The following is an 18,125-nucleotide window of genomic DNA, read 5'->3' on the forward strand; positions in this document are numbered from 1 at the left end:
GTTAGTTCGCACTGAATTGTTATTGCATATCTGTTGCCGTTGTTGGTTTTGGTAGGGGTCCTACTGTATCTATTGTAATGATTTCAAAAGGTTTACTCGGAGTTGTTGTTATTATTTGTGGTTCTTTAGTATGTTGTACAATTTTATTTCTTTTACACAGTTCGCAGGCCTGAACGAAAAGTGTAATAGAACGTTTCATTGCTTTCCACCGGTACAGGTCTCGGATCTGTAGGTACATTTTAGTTTGTCCTACGTGTCCTCCTGTCGGCGTATTGTGGAAATTTCGTAAGATTTCTTGAATTTTATTTTTGTTATCTACATACATTGGTGGTTTGTATATTAAAATTTGTAGACTTTGCAAAGTTTTATTAGCTACAATTTTAAATGTAGAAGTTGTTACTTTTTTGAAAATTTCATCTTTCGTTGAAAGAGATATTCGATCGATTCTCATTTTTTTTAATTCTTTTTCAAGCCTTGAAAGAGTCATCTCTAAAGTTGGTCTTTCATTTTCTGGCTGAAATGGGATTTTCATCATTATTTTTTTGTTTTTATAGATCTGTAAAGTGTTATTGACAACACGTAAAGCGCATAATTTTCTCGTTTCATTAATGTTTTCAACTGTATAAGCCGCTTGATAGGTGAACCTGCGTGCTTTGCATGCTTTTCGTTTTCTGCATTGATCTCGTGTTTACTACGAGCATTTGCATATTTTGTAGTTGTTCACTTGTTATAACTATTCGTGAGAGCGCGTCCGCACCCACGTTTTCCTTACCAGCTATATATATTACATCGAAATTGAATTCTCCTAAATCCAAACGCATTTGTGTCAATTTGGATGTTGGGTCTTTCATTCCGTATAAATGTACAAGTGGTCTGTGATCAGTTCTGATTACAAACCTATTTCCGTAAAGATATGGTTTGAAGTAGTTAATTGCCCAGTGGATTGCTGTTAGTTCTTTGAGGATAACAGACTTATTTTTCTCACCAGGTGTAAAAGTTCTGCTAGCGTAGGCTATCGGTCGATCGCCTTCACTAGTGATTTGGGATAAAATTGCTCCACAACCGACGTTAGAAGCATCCGTTGTGAGAATAAAAGTTTTGGCAAAATCTGGGTATTGTAAAATTTTTGGTGAGAGTAGTTTGTGTTTCAGTGTGTCAAAGGCGAGTTGACACTGAACAGACCAGTCAAATTTGCAATTATAATTCGAATTATAATTCGATACAGATGGTTCAATAATTTTGTCATTTATCATTTTTTTAACTTGTTCCTCAATTACGGGTTTTTGTGAATGTATAGTTTTATAATTAGGGATATATACTGGACATAGTTAATTGAACATTTGTATTTAATAAAGAAATCGCGTCCTAAGAGTCCATCTGTTATTATGGGAAAATCGCTAGGGACGACTTGGAACATATGACTGACGATCAATCCATTATCAAATTTCAGTTGAGTTTCAGTTTCGGCCAATGTACGTATTGATCCATCTGTAACTCCTGTTAAATTGTACTGCTTTGCAGTATTTACTTTCTGCTCGGGTTTCAATTTACCGGCTTTAAGTATTGAAATATCAGCACCTGTGTCAATTATAAAACTGCATTTTGAGTTGGCCATGCCTGCAGTGATAAATACAAAATTCGCTGAGGCATTGTTTACGGAAAAAATGGATTTTGCGTCTAGTCTAAAAAATGTTGGTTTTCTCTGTTTGACCCGGTTTGGTTGTTATTAACGTTCTGAGTTTGAACGTTTTGTTGATTGTTGGGATCAGTATTTAGTTGAAAAATTTGGTGAGGGTTTCTGTTATTCCCATGACTATTACCTCTATTTGATTGATTATTGCTATTTCTATAATTATAATTATTGTTATAGTTATTGTTATTATTTCGATTGTTGTTTCTGTTATTGTTACGATTGCGATTATTATTGTTATGGTTACGATTATTATTGTTATAATTATTATTATAATTATTGTTATAATTGCCATGATAACGGTTGTTGTTATTACGATTACGGTAATTATTACCGTTTGTGTTATTATTGTTACCATTATTGTTGCGGTAATTTTTATTTGATTTAGATTGTTGGAATAATAGTATTTCGGCAGGAGTATCAATAGATTCTTCCAATGCAATGTTAATTGCGTCAGAAAGCTTCAATATTTTTCCAGCTCCGACACTGGCTTTTATAATGGTTTTCGCTTCTTTATTTTTTAAACCATTCGCCAGTGCCTTTATGCCAGCTTTACTGGCATATTTATTTGCCGTATCACCGGGCATATCGTCATCACGATACGCTTGCTCGAGAGCAAACGTGTGTTTCTCGATTTCCCGAGCGAAGGTTTTTATATCGCCAGTTTGTTTAGTGGCGTTTAACGTTACCAGGGCAGCTTCTGGGCTGGTTTTTATTTTGCACCCACCCAGTGCTGCCATAATTGTATCTATAGTTGTTGCATTGTCAATTTCTGGCACGAACTGACGCGCTCTACCAGAAAATCTGGACACAATAGATTGCAGGGTAGCTGCTTTATTTGCCTCCGTTACCAGAGGTTTAATGGTCTTGAGTGCATCTAAAGTGCACTCAAGTTTGCTCGACTCCCCGTCGTAAGGAGCGACAAGGGAGGAGACCAATTTTATCATATCCAAAGCAGAAGTCATTTCTTTGCTTCTTATTGCAATGATTGACCGATAAAAAATAATTATGATTTTTGCGACTGTCTTAAAGGACAATCGCTTTGTTTGTTTTTGTTCTAATCGAAGTTTAATAAAGTCTTCGATTTTTTGAAAAGTGTTTCTAGAAGCTTTTATATAAAAATTAAGTTTACTTGATTCGATCTTCTCTTCGTTAATAAGAAGATATTTTTCTATGTTCGAGTAACTTTTTTGTGCTACTTCCCTTTTGAGTAGTAGTGTGTGTGCTAGAAAATTCCTATAAGGATTTTTTTTCAAGGGTTTCTAAGATCTTATGCAAGGTTTTTATGTTTAAATCTAGTTCTTCCATGGCATTCGTCGGCCATTTTTCATTTAAAAAAAATTACTTACTATTTGCTTCAAAAATGTTCATCAATTGTTACTTCTTGTTACTTGTTGTCTCGCTCCCCGTCCAGATGATTACCGATGTTGAGTCCGTGTAGAAACACCGCGTAAGGATATGCGTCCGCTAAAAGCGCGCTCCCCTTTACGGTTGTTTGTTTGTTTTTTTTTTTTTATCTGGCTGCATCTGGGTGCTGCTACTGCTGCTGTTGTTGGTGACCTCATTCGATTCCAACTCGTTGCTCGTTGCGATCGCGTCTTAGTAGATGATCGCCAAGATGATTCCACCGGTTTGGTCCTGGATGGCCTGATGGTGGGTCATCAGTCCTCTCGTTGTTGACAAGAGTACATGCCCGGTAATGGTTGGGAGAATTCTGCTACTTTTCAGGAAATCCACAATTTTTTTTTTTATAGGCGTTGGCTTCACCATCACTATTTTTTGTACTTCACTATTTATTATTATTTCACCGTTGGCAGCATTTTTTTGCTAGTTTTTCCGTAAATCGTTTGTTAGATTGTTTTTCGTCATTTTCTGCGCGCACTTTCTATAACACTTTTCACTGAACTTTTTGCATTTTTCGCTTTCGGTGTCTCGGTTGGTTGTTGGTCTTCAATTGGCTGTTAACCGAAAGGTTGGTGGTCTTCAATTTTTGTACCACAGTTCGTCTCACTAGTTCGAGTTTCCACAACAGGTCATAATCTGCCACTTTCACGTTCGATACATATTCCTTTTTCATTTTAACTGTGTACTAACTACGCGGACAACATCGCAGCTCATTACGCGGCGTGAAAACTTCCAAACGCGCATCGGGTCGGCGTGGCGCGAAAATTCTGACGCGACGTCCTGTCACGGTCGCCATGTAATAACTCAAATGTTCGGCACTACGAGGCGTAAGAACCGCGGGGAAACCTGCAGGGACTTTCTTTGCATTAAGAGCTATCCAAGGTGTGGTAGACTGCGAGGAGCAGTAACCAGCTCGGAGCTCGAAATAAAGTAGACAAGTCGCCTTGATGTTCCAGCCGAAAAGACTGGTTTTTGTTTATTTGAACTCGGGTATTTATACTAGTCAAATTTGTTGCATCACATGTAATTTGAGTGGTGACACTTACGTGCTACAGTATAGACTTCTGGAGTTGGCTTGTACTGGGTTGAACCTTTGCGCTTGCTCAGCAGGAGTCAGCGTCCCGGCCAATTGTCGATGAACCGAATTATGGTTCGAAAAAGGCTATACGCAAGCATCAGCAATTATGCTTGCGCCAAGTGGTTCTAACTGTGTGTGGGCTCTACAGCCAGGCAGGGTTTGTGTTTTGAAAGACAAAACCTGGTCTTGTTGTGCGAGGTCCGGGCATGGTAATAAAAATGGAAATTAAGTGTGAATGGGTATGTTGGGAATGCAGTGGTGTTCAGACTATTACACCCCATATATGTTGTTAGCAATATTCACTATTTGATTTTTTCTTCTAGCGAAGCTTCATCAAATGCTTTTTGAAAGTTCATTTTTGCGTATATATTTTAGGGATTTCACCATTTCTCAAATGGTATTTTAATGGTTTTAAATAGTTATTTTAGCAGTTTTTCATGGTAAATTACGATTTCTGAAAAAGTTGATACAATTTGAAATGCATTCAAGTCAAATAATTCTTATTGGGATTTCAAGGGAATTTCGAATTTTAATATTGCATGACCAAATAACTTCATTTTCATAAAAGCTTTTTATTATTTTGCAATATATACATTTTTAATTTTCTATGGCAAATCTCTGGCTACGTTAGATCATTTCTAGTAGAATCTGAAAAGAAAAACAAAAACACTAAGTATCTATCCTTGAAACAAGGAATTTAGGTTAACTTGTTTATGCTTTCAATGCTGTCATCAGCTGATGCAAAGTCACTTGCGGTTGGCGCCTTCGATAAACAAATGCTGTTCGTAACTTTGGGTTCGATGCTACTATCCGCTGAGAAATTTAACGCCCCGATCGGAACTTGTAAGCCTGATTTTATTCAACCATCAGACTGATCGGAGCGTTACATTTCTCAGAGGGTACTCGCCGCCTTCACCAACTTAACCCACCCCGTTATTAGGAGACGTTTGTCAGCTGTTCTTGTCGGTGAGCAACCTGCAGCACATTTCGAACTGACTGATCCTCACCACAGATCATCTGGATCGTTCTACCTCCGGCTTGCACGCCCACCTCCTGTAGCAGCTACTGGGTGTGTTCGATGTCCATGCTCCCTACTGGAATCTGTTTACACTTGGTGTCCTGGAGCTGTCAAATCTGCTATCTGTTCGCGTCATGCTTGCCCTCCAACTTTAGCGGCACTGCCTCGGCGTTTACTGGTTCGAATTCTCACTTTCGTCTGGGTGATCTGAGTTGGCAAACTATCCGGAGTTTGCTGATGCCTCAGCTCGACCTTCACCTTGGGCCAGCGTTGGGCGCTGGCTCGGGAAGACCTGAGAAAAAGGAGGAGAGCAATCAAACAAAAGCAATTCGAGAATGACATAATTTCGCATATAAAACATACCATATTACTGCAATCACCATCCTGCTGCTGCAGGCGTCAGAATGGCCCTTCCTCCGTCCTGGTCCTGCTCCATCGTGATGACGTACACAAACCGCCGCCGCATTCACTTCCCTCTAGTCCGGGAGGATTTTCTAGAAGAGGCTAACAAGGTCCCCGTCTTCGTGTTGAATCCGCTGAAACCGCAGCAGAACGCAAATGTTACCGATGCAATCGAGATCTTACTGCGCGTCCAGAAATTGCATCATTTTTTTTAATATAATTTTCACTGCAGTGCACTAGCGAAGCACCAAAAAAATATTCACGGACGCGATGAAAGGATGCAGCGTAAAAAACGTCAAAACAAAAATAAATCAAACCAAATGGTACACGGTTAAGAGAATTCGGTGAAATTGTGCACGGTTAAAAAATTAAATCTTTGTGTGATTAAGTTTTGAACTAATCCAAATCTAGCAAAACAATGTAAATGGGCCAATGCCGAATCGTAAACAAAGAGTCTATCCTTCTCGTGAGCAGGGTCGGCCTTTTATATTGACATTTGCCCATTAAAGTTGTTTTGCGCACGGAGATAGAGGTGAAAATCGTGACGTCAGAAATGAACTCAAATCACTCAAAGTTCATTTTGTGAGTGACTTCAACATTTTGGCCTAGTTTGACAGCTACATTGTCCCCATTTTTTTGTGGAAGAGAAAAAGAGGCGAATACTTTATGAAACTCATACCTGTCAAAATTCCTAGCCTCAAAATTTTGTCGCGAGTTGCTTTTCTCCTCTACACAGAAAAAAATATTTCTGTAAATTTACATTATTTATCATGTACCAAAAGGTATCATGATAAATGATGTATATTTACATCCAATCCATTGGAAATTTACATGACTTTCATTGTAAATGTTCGAATTGAAAATCTTTTGAAATCGTGTAAATTTCCAATGTATCTAATGTAAATTTACACCAACCAAAATTTTTTTTTGCTCCGTTGAATCTAGAATTCAGTATAATTTTTGAATTCTAAATTCAACGGAGCAATTGCTGTATTGATCAATTTACAATCGTTAATTTCACCCAATGAACCCCTTTGGTGATGTTAACACTTTTTAATACATTTTTTATTCAACAATTACTCACTTGCGTTAAATCGTACACCCTCTAATGCTTGGCAGTTTTTGATTGAACCTATTCGGCCAACTTCTGGTGGAGACCGTGGTCATATTCAACGTGACGTCGATTTTCGTCGCTGTGCGTGAGCTGGTGTTCGTTGAGAGCGCCCTTGGTGCCGAATATCTCGTCGCACTCTTTGCAAAAGGCCTGCACGTTGCCCAGCTTGCTGAATCTGAGGAGGAAAATGGAGATTTTTAGTAAAATTTTACAATTATTTAAACTTTATCATCCCGGTACGAGAATCAAACTCACGACCTCTGGATTGGAAATCCAGTACGCCGCTAGTCGAAACTCATCCCCTACCGGTCAGTATTTCCAGTGAGTAGATTTGCTCTTTGAAGGGATCTGACTTCGCCGAGCCAGACAGGAATCGAACCCATCACCTTCCCGCTTACTAGGCGAAACCCGTAACCTCGCGGCTACGATAGCTCGGAATTTTACTATTTACTTACATTTTCACAATAGCACGGATGCACCATCCCCTGGTTGCTCGGTAGACGCGTCGCCTCGTGTTGTTTGGCTTCTTCTCGGAGGGGAACCACTTCGGTCACATCCCTCGGGCGAGTCCGGAGTGTCTTCCACCTCAAACACGCCAAACACGTCCAGCGTCAACTTCGTCAGCACGCTCTCATTCTCCTTGGCCGAATCATCCCGATTTGGATCGCGCCGATCCGAAGATTTCCCTGAATGTAGATTCTTTGTCACATAAAATCAAATCTGCACTTACGCTAAACTTACATTTCCTCCCTTTGGGAATCTTCGCGGCCTTCAGCTGGGCCAGCTCTTGCTCGGTAAGTTCACCGGTGCGCACACCCCTCTTCTGATCGGAAGTATCTGCCAGACGACTCGCTTGCATCCTGTCCACCCCCGTCGAGTCCGCCTCCTCGACGGCCGCCAGTATGGCCAGCTTTGAAACCGGAACCGTAAGTCCTGGATGTCACTGTCGCTTGCGGAAATAGCACAAAATTTCAACAGCACCTTGCTGGCTTGCACCCAGCGCACCTTGATCTGCTCCAGCATGTTGTTAAAGTTGTTGCACTCTCTCTCCTGTCCACAAATCTCCACCAAAGAAAGTCACTCCGAGACAGAAGATTCCGGGGCAGACGTCGTCGATTGTAGACGGGCATTTGAGGAACGGTGACGGAAACAACGCTAGATTCTGCTAGCAATAGAAGAAATAAAAAACTGAACAACATATAACATTGAATGTTCTAATAAACAACAAACTTACCTTTAAAGATGCAAAAAAACCACGAACGATTTTTTTTCGCGATCCACAACAGAGCGCAGTTTTGCTTTGTTTTGTTTTGGTTGCTTTGACGTTTCTCCGGCCGCCACGGCCACCGCCAAGGCGGCGGCGCCGACGCTCGGCGGCAAAAGCTGACGACGAGGGGTTTTGAAGCTTGATTCATAAGAAAAGCATGTTGCCTAATTAAAGGCCGATTATTTTGAAATCAGCGATAACTCATATCAGCTCATCTCTATGAAATATTCTAATCTGACTAATTAAGAAAAACAATATAAATTGACCAACGACAAAGTGTAAACAAACATTATATCCTGCTCATGTCAGTTGATGTTTACATTACGAATGAGCAGGATAGACTACTTGTTTACACTTCGCCTTTGGCTTATAATTATGTTCTGCTCTCTAACTCTGATCGTTTCACCTGCAACCACTAAAATAATGTGTTTTGCTTTTGACCGCTGTCAGCCTTCACAACATTGTGGTAATCGGAAAATACATTGATTCTTTTTTACATTAGACAATTTTTACATTGAATTCATAATTTACATGATTTTGAAGCTTCCAAATGTGTCGACCAGGTACACATTTACATGTTATTGAGCCTTTACATTGAATTTAAATTTACATTAACGGGTTTTACATGAGATATATCAATTTACATTGAATTTAAATGTTACATAGAGCCAATTTACATGTGAAACATTGTTTCCATGCAGTGTACAATTACATATTTTTTTCTGTGTATATCGCTTTCCCGGCTCCAATGGTTTGGCGAAAATAAGTAAATAAAAAGTGAAAAGGGGGAAAAAGGGGTATCAACTGCAAGACTCTTTTATTTTATCATGAACGACCATGTTCGACGTCCGAAGGCGCCACTCGCAGACCCGCGGCGGACCCTTGTTCTTGTTTCAGAGACCGAGCATTCCCGCTTGACCACTAGCAGCAGCGAGATCGTAACTACGGTGATCGGAACTTGGACAACCGATAGAACTGCGGTTGGCACCGGATTCTTTCGTCGTCGAGGGGAGTTCGCAGGACCGTGTGCAGAAATGTCAAGAGAACGCGAGCAGGACGATAAAATGTAGAGCAAAGTGTTCAAGCCGGAGTTTGATCCGGAATGTCAGGCGTTGGTTGCTTCGGAGGGCGGTGTTCATTACAAAGGAGCGAGACAGAAGATTTTGCTGTTTTCGATTACGAGCGATCGCTTCGGTACGTGGCCAAGACCTATACCCAGGAGCTGCTACATGAAAATATCATTCAGGACTTGTGCGGCCAGCGGAACGAGTGAATGTGCAAGTTCCCTAGCAGCATTCCTGGTCAAACTGGTGGTGAGAAAGAAAAATTAAGTAGGAAATGGCGTTCACTAACATCTCGTTATAGATTTCCCTGCGGCAAGGACCACCTGATCAAGGTCGGTAGTGCATTTCTGGTGCTGCTGCAGCTTAGGCCTTTGCCTGTGGTAATCCGGGAAGAATTGTGGTAGCTGCAAAGGCGGAATATATGGGCTCGTTAAAGTTGCGGCACGGTAACGACCTGCTCGCAATAGATTACCTGTGGGACTGCGATGTCCACAAGAGAAGCATGGTCGACTGCTACAACAGAACAAATGCATCGTCTGAGAGGAAAGGCCGGCAAGAAACCACTGCGGCAGGCGATCATCTTCGAGAAGTTGGCTCTGTGCAGCAAGGCTGAACGATTTGCGGATCGAGAGGTAAAGCTATTTGATCTCCTGATGGTAGACCATAGCTTTAACCAACTTTCATCCCACTTTAATTTACATGAACAGCATAATAACAATCGAGCGAGAACATCAAGTACATCTGGACGTACGAGATTTACCAGCTGCTGTGGAAGCAGGCCAGGCGGAACCACCAAATCCGAAAGCCGAGACGTAGGTACTCGATGGACACCTTCAGCAAATCCTGTCCAGCCAGAATCAGATCAGTGATCAATAAGCAGTACTGGGACCAACAGCTCTTCCGGTAGTGCCGTGGCAAGCTCGCCCAACGGAACGATGACGATGGAATGGGCAGGAGTTCTTCCAAGTCGTATGTATCACGAGCAGCACTAGCAGCATTAGCGCAACTGTAAGCATAACCCCCTGATAGCGGCTAACGCTTATGCAAAGGTTATCAGAATGTGTAACTGCATTAAACTGGGCAGTTTGCAGTTAGATTCGGCAGACACATAGCACCTCTGGTGAGGAGGTCGTGCAGATCTATATGTTTTGGATAACTGCGCATTTGACACATTCTGTTGCTCCAGACTTCCAGTTTCGGAAATACATCATCAAACAAGTGGACGCAGGCAAAAATATATATAAATGATAATAAAAGTTCTTAAACATATGTAATTCCTAGTTTTTTTTTTTTTCAAATTCCCTTAAAAACACATCAACTTATTCTTTTCGAAAAAAAAGAATTAAGAGAATCTGACAAATAATAAATTTATGTTCAAGAATATGATCAAATTCTAGCACCATTCAAAATTTAAATTAACAATTTTGCAAATACTAACTATTTGTGAAAACATCACCACCATATTTTCAAACCAACAATTTGACAAATCGTTATTATTTCCCATAAAGTAATTTGATGTTTCTTTATGTTCACTAAATCATCCTCGTTCATCCGGGAAGAGTAATAAATCGGTTGACAGATTGTTCGCTAGAAGCAAAAACGCCAAACAAGAAAAAGACAACTGCGGTCAAAAAAGGTTTGCTCGTGGCACGTCAGTGGCTAAACATTCCTAAGTGCCATGGTAAACTTCACAGCAACTGCACAGAAAGTTTAACTCCATCCCGGTCGGTAAATGTGATCGTCTGGCGTAGGCAGACGTTTGTCGTGCAGTTCAGACACACTTGGCACACTTATTCTTGCCAAGTTTTGCGTACCGCCAGACGAATCGTGCGAAATTTCTGCCAGCTGTCTGGCAAAATAATCAATTGGTTCAATCGGTTGAACCGTGCACGACCGGTTTGTGTCATATCCGCCAGAAATCATGGCAGAAATTTGTTGCTAATCTGGGGTAAATTTTGCCAGATGGCTGGCGCAAGCCCACAGGCAGCTCGATAGGTACACAGAAAAAAATAATCCGGTAAATTTACATCATTTATGATGTACCAAAAGTGCACGTCATTAATGATGCAAATTTACATCGAATTCATTGTAAATTTCAATGCCATCCGACGTAAATATTGCGAACAAACATTGCTTCAGAAAATTGTAATTTTCCGATGAAATCGATGTAATTTTACCCAAGTCCAAATTTTTTTACTCCGTTGAATTTTGAATCTGATGTAAATTTCAAATGCTTTCATAGCTCAATGTTCATTGAAACGACGCACTTTTGTTATAATTTTCTAATCAATTTAAGTACTTGATTTTAATCAAACTGTACTGTTTATTGATGAGAAAAGACAAAAGTGAATCATGCCAAAGTACACAAGGCTGATAGCTTGAAAAATAGTATCAGAATTAAAATTCAACGGAGTAATATGAAATTTCACTTAAAACAACAACAAAATTGCCACTTTGAGAATGCAAGTTGTGATTTTAGTTTTGCGGAATTTATTTGCATTGAAAACATGAACTACTTGGAGTCACTGCGACCACTTAGAGGAATATATACTTACACAGTGCAAATAATTTTACATTATGTTGAAAGATCGCAGATCTAAATTGGTAATAGTCTCGTAGTGTCGCGATTTCCTTCAGAATGTTGTGCTTGAAGTCGTTCACTCGCCATTCACCCAACACAGCATGACGTCGTCAGAGCTGGACTTAGTCATCTGCAAACAGGGAGCTGCAACAAACCACAGTATTAGTTTTGTAAATAAATTTAATGTCAAATTCATCCCACCTGCGGAACTGGAACCGGAAGCTTCAAAGAGGCGTGACAGATTCCTTCGCCGGAGAGCGCGTTGTCGCCAACACGTCACTGCATGCCCAGCGACCCAGGTTTGTTTGACCTTTCTGGTTCTTGACAAACCTCCCTAGAAAAATACCAAATGTAGACTAAGGAGTAAGGACAGGAGATGATCAACAACAACTTACGAGCAATGAACTTAACTGGGCGATACATCTGGGCCGCATGGGCAACGGGATCAGTCCTCCCGTATCCTGTGCGATCAAGTCGGCAACGTGCTTCAGCAGATATTTCGTCACTTCTAAGTTGTCTAAACCATCTGGGTAAAATTAGGGGAGGTTAGTTTTAAAAATTACAGCTTTTCTTCAACTATTTTACCAGCTAAATGGAGCGTAGGTGCACGTAGATACACGTACCTTGCCGCAGATTGGCCACATCCTAGTCGCCCTTGGCCCATATGACCGTGTTGCTGTTTCAGTAGAACGATTACAGCGCCAACAGCAGCGACGGAATCTGGTCGAAAAAAATTGCTCACCATAAATGCCGTTTTAATCGCACTCGTCGTTCCCGATGACGATCTCAGCACAGATAAACGTCTGCATTGACACCTTCGGAAACCAAAAGCTGCAGCCGATTCCCGGCAAGAACCGATTAAATTCCGGATCGCAATTTGACATAGACCAGCGACAGGCTTTATGACGTATCTGTTGTTTTCATTTCCAGAGTTTTTTTTTGAAAAGGACCGATAAACTATTGTCTTTCATATGTTTATAGGACCTAATCAAAAAAAAACTCGAGATTTGATTTTTGTTTTGACATTTTGAGCTCAATGACCTTGAAAAGCGACAGACTGGCTCGACTGGCTTCAAGCTTGAAGCTGTCGGAGTTGCGTGATGGTGTAAAAACATTTCAAATGGGCGAAGAATTAAACAAGGTTGGTTAGTGAAAGTTTTTTTTTTTCGAAGAAGAAAAGCGAACAGCTTGGGCGCAACAATCATATTTCATAAAACGAAGCCTGATTTTGTAAACTCATGAACCTAAAATCCTATTTAAGTTTTGATTAAAAACTTCATTTTCAATTTAAAATTATTAAAAATCTGTTAAAATATTTTCCATGCGTTTTAATTTTATAGTTTAACATGCCAAACCCGACAAACTTCGTCTTGTCTTTTTTTGATTCTTGACGTCTAGCTTGTTTACTTTTTCAGCCTCCTGTGATCAAAATTTGAGTTCACGTAAATTTTCCATACAATCTGCAGATGCTCCGGAATCGGTCCTAGAGTGGCCGAAGTGGCATTTTTTAGCATATAAACCTTCCTTGGGCTTACACGAACCTAACGCAACAAAAAGCACCTCGATCTGACGCTCCGTATTGAACTGATTCGCTTTCGAACAAAACTGTCGAAATTTTATATATATATATATATATATAAGATAGATAGAAGAAGATTTTTATTTTTTTTACTAGTTAAAGAAAATTTATTAATGTAGTAATATTTGTATATACAAAATACGAATAAAACAAAAATTAATGCTGATATAAGTGGTAAGAAAATATTTGCTCCAAATATTTTTTAAAAGAAATTTTTAATTTTGTTTTTAACATAAGTAGTTGCAAAGAACACTTATGAAGAAAGATGCACAAAATCTTAAAAAAAATAAAGTAAAAAATAACAAAACTTAGTTTGCTCAAGTAGGCTGGTAATGAAAAAAATATACGGAGCTAAAAAATTAAGCACAAATGCAAATATTTTGTGAAGAAAAGAATGTTTTTGGCACAACAAACATGTTTATAGCATATATTGAATTTTCATGAAAAATAAAAAAAAATCATGTATTTAAAAACAGCAGTATGAATTTGATCACATTCAAGTAGCCCGCGGGTCGTAGATTGGGCACCCCTGGTTTATGCTCAGTTCGACTTTTCAAATACCGTTATCAGGGGTGACATTGGGTCTGGGGTGAGATTGGTTCAAACAAAAATGCTGAAATTTCAGCATTTTTAATGACCGAATCTCACCCCCCAAACCCAATGTCACCTCGATGACGGTAGTGCAAAACAAAGCCTATATATCTAGATGGCGCTAATAGGGTCCTAAAGCTCTATGAATATGTTTATATACATCGATAAAGACATGCTAGAATACCATTTTTGTTCACTTTTTTTATTTTAATGAAAATTTCTCTAAAATTTGATGTCAAACTGTCAGAGAAAAGACTTTCTGTCAAGAAAAAACGTTAAGTTAATTTTTAAATATTGATTTAAAAATCCGTTAAAACCTCGGTTTAAACCCCTTTGTAGTTTTATTGCACCTTTAAATGATGAATTTGAAAATTCTGACACTCATTATTGAGTAAATCGAAAAGTACGCTCTTTTTGTCGGATTAAGAAATTATACATGTTTTTGGTATGCCAAGTTTACTGTGTAACTCCGACACTTTTGATCTGTCTAAAGTTCTAACCTAACTTTTCAATAGCTGAAAAAATAACAAATATTGAGATGTAGCGGTCGAAAACCATCGAGGACTCGAGGACCGGGCAGGAACCTGCTGTCGGACGTGTACATTTCCCGAGGGCTTCTGAAGCAGGATCGCTGTGAAAATTCTGAAGTAGGATCGCTGTGAAAATTAGTGTCCGGCCATTCAACACTCGCAAAACACACCATGCCTCGCTCCTTTTGGTCACCAAGTTCCGTTCCAGATGATCGGGTTTGGCGAATCACACCAAAGTCACAGCTCATCAAGATCATGCTGGAGAAAGTATCTACAAAGGACGGAATGCCCCATCGACACGGACCCGGCTTTGAAGATCCGGCCTATGTGGACATTCCCGCTGCCAGCAGCATTCTGTGGCTTAGAACCTTTGAAGTGTACGGCATCGATGGGGTCCCGAGGTAAGCTTGTGTCTTGTTAACATTCAGCAACAAAACTTCCTACAGACGGCATTTTATCTAGTTCTTACTTGCCACTCCGGAACTGGACTTTCTAGTCCTTCCGCCTAATGGGTTGCTAGTTCCGGTGCACCTTTCGGTGCCGATCGTGATGTGACGAAACAGGACGAAACTATAAACAATAGTTTTGTAGTATGTTTTCCAAAAGGGCGAAACCTTGTTTATAAACAAACAGTCTACCCACTTTCTCTAGTTCACGTTTAGCTAGAAAGGGATAGGCTGCTTGTTTACACCCAAGGTTTCGGCCTATAGAGTTATCTACGTGCGCATGTATTGCGTGTACGTACACGAAAAAAAGTGAGGTTAAAATTTGTCCGGCCAGCAAAATCAAATGGTGCGCTAGTGTGTGTGCGCGAAACGTCATAAAGCTCTATTGAAGATTTACTGCGGAGTTGCATTTCTTATCTACAATGTTATTGATCCTGGGGAAAAGTTTCACTCGAATTTGAAATCATTAATTATTTGTTTGTTTACATTATGGAACATTGTTGCAACAAAACATTACATTACATACCTCCTTAATCTGATAAAAAGTTGTTGTAACAGGCTCTCGTCACAAATAAACAATCAATTACTATTCGATTTGCCGAGAACATCCCGCAGTAAAATTTCACTTCCATTTCGCTGCGCAACAAACATTGAACTGTTTTGGTGTCTTGCGCTTGATCTGTCAACCGCAATGCAAACTAAAAAATTAATTTAGAGGCTTTTTAACTTTACATTTCCAAACATTTACATCAGAAACACATTTACATGCTCTTTATAGTTTCAAATTTTCGATTTGCCAGAACCAAAAGTTATATTTACACGTATTTCATCAATTACGTTTAATCTCATTTTACATGAACGCTGTTTAAATGCAAAACAACTATTTAAATGGAATTTCAAAATTACATTGAGCATGTTTACGTTCAAAGCATGATTTCAGTGTAGGGTAAATTTACATTTTTTTTTCTGTGTACACTCAACCCCTGGTGGTTGGTCACTTTTTCGTTTGACACTTTTTTAGTTTGTACCCCGTTGGTTGGTCAAAGTCAAACTAAAAAGTGACGAACTGTCACTTTTTACACGGCGCTCACGCACACTATCAAAACAACTGTTTAGTAGTGTGTGTGAACTCCGTGTAAAAGGGGTGTCAAACTAAAACGTGACCCCGTTCGTTTGACAACAGTTGGAGTCAAACCATCGGGGTTTGAGTGTATAGAGGAGCGTTCTTTTATTACGTAACACAACATTTTGGATGTTTGACTCCGACTCCCTCCCCCGCCCCGATTTTTTTTTCAATTTACTATTTCTGGACCCTGAATTCAGAACCATCATTGACAGTCATTGCCCCAACAGTGAAAGACACCATCTACGACCTTAAAGGTAGTTACCCTGATAGACGGACTGACAATGACCCTCTACAAGACGGCCTAAAATTCGTCGAAAAATCCCTAGAATAGGGCTGAATTGCGTGCCAATATGCAACAATTGGGTACTAAAGCCCTATGAGCATTTCTCTACCAAAACCGGAAATGGATTTTATTTGTATTTTTTTGATTTGGCTCAAACTTTGTGGGGGCCTTCCCTATGACCAAATAAGCTATTATGTGCCATTGGTTCACCCATACAAGACTCCATACAATTTTGGCTGCTGTCCATACAAAAATGGTATGTAAATATTCAAACAGCTGTAACTTTTCAGTGAATTTTCTGATCAATTTGGTGTCTTCAGCAAAGTTGCAGGTATTATTGAGGACTCTTGAGAAAAAAATTGGTACACGGAACAAATTTTTTGCAGATTTTTTAATTGACTTTTTTTTCACTAAAACTCAATTTCCCAAAATATGTTTTTTTTTGATTTTCGAGATTTTTTTATATGTTTTAGAGGACAAAAATCCGCAACTTTTGAGCCATAGAGAAACATGGTCAACATTGGAAAAATAGTGATTTTTGGAAAAAATAATATTTTGAAATTTTTTTAATCAAGCATTTTAAATGGGCGTAATATTCAATGTTTGGCCCTTTTAAAATGTTAGTCTTGATTTAAAAATTTTCAAAACATTTTTTTCGAAAAGATCGGACAATTTCACGAATGTTTCATTGAAAATCGGACCAATAGTTGCTGAGATATCGTCATTAGAAAATGGTGGGTTGTTTTGGTGAGATTTAGAAAACTTCAATTTTCGTGTTTCTTTTTCTTGAAGCGGCTCTATCTCAGCAACCACAGGTCCAATCTTCAATTATGTCTTTTAGACATTTTTATAGCAAATTTTCTGAATTTTTCAAAAAAAATATTTTTAGAAATAGTTACTCATGGTCACTATTTTTAAAAATCGAAAAAACTGCAAATATTTCACTAAAAACAAACTTTCGGTGGCTATATCTCGAAAACGGAGCTCTCTATCAAAAAATCTGTAAAGTACTTTTCGATTGCAAACTCAATTTTGCATTTAAAAAATAATGTCAAATTTGTTTTTGCATAAAACTTAAATTTTTTCCAATAATCACTATTTTTTCAAAAAATCGACGTTTGAGAAAATCAACGATGACGGGCCGAAATCGAGCCTTTTCGGGTGATTTTATTATTTAGAATGTCCTGCGATTGTCGGATGCTCACGTTTCGAAATTTTAAGTTATTTAAATAAAAATGGTTATATTTTGATAAATACATTTTTATTATCCTGTTTTTACAACAAATAATCCGCAATCTTGGTTATACTAGAAGAAAAAGTTGATAATCCATGACCAACAATTTCAGCAATAGATGAGAACCAAAAAACTCCTCTCCTTACCATACACAAAGAAAAAATACTGTAAAATTAACAAGATCGTTCGTTGGATTAACAGTTTGCGTTGGTGAATATTCGTTGAAAGTTCAAACTTTTTAATTTAAAAGTTGGAAAGTTTTTGATACTACCATGCATTTCTGGAACATAAGCGTTGTATCGGTATATTTTTTTTACTTTTTATATAAGAAGAAACTTTTTATGGCAGGAATAAAAAACGTTTAACATTTAACAATATTTTAATATAAAACCAGTATGTTTTCGTTTTTTTTTGTATTTAATGCATCTGCTTATGGTTGGCAACTTCCGCGTCCAAGCTGTACCGTTTCTTATGGTACGCCACCGATCACGTCCGAAGACCCCAGGCTGAGCAGGTAACGGATGGACGTTTCGTTGGGCGCTGGGTTTTTTTTTTTTTTTTTTGAGTTGGCATCCCCGGTGATGTACCTGAACAAGTAGTTCCCAATCCTGGAAGCGCATCCGGAACTTGACGCTGATGAGGCCCTTGGAACGGGATTCGATTCTAGCGCTTCGTCCTTCTTTGAGGATGACACAGGTTTCGTCAGCTAGCCGTCCAA

The 18,125-nt window shown here is 39.1% G+C and overlaps 1 protein-coding gene across 1 annotated transcript; it reads right to left on the minus strand.

Annotated features, from left to right (window-relative positions):
• Positions 1 to 6,578: 6,578 nt before the first annotated feature.
• Positions 6,579 to 7,768, minus strand: LOC6052454. Its single transcript, XM_038256014.1, has 3 exons — positions 7,448 to 7,768; positions 7,162 to 7,392; positions 6,579 to 6,881 (listed from the first exon to the last, which is right to left on the minus strand). The coding sequence occupies exons 1-2, from the start codon at positions 7,563 to 7,565 to the stop codon at positions 7,166 to 7,168; spliced, it is 345 nt and encodes a 114-aa protein (XP_038111942.1). The 5' UTR covers positions 7,566 to 7,768; the 3' UTR covers positions 6,579 to 6,881; positions 7,162 to 7,165.
• Positions 7,769 to 18,125: the final 10,357 nt, after the last annotated feature.

This window comes from Culex quinquefasciatus, chromosome 2, assembly GCF_015732765.1.
Source record: "Culex quinquefasciatus strain JHB chromosome 2, VPISU_Cqui_1.0_pri_paternal, whole genome shotgun sequence".
NCBI classification, from domain to species: domain Eukaryota; kingdom Metazoa; phylum Arthropoda; class Insecta; order Diptera; family Culicidae; genus Culex; species Culex quinquefasciatus.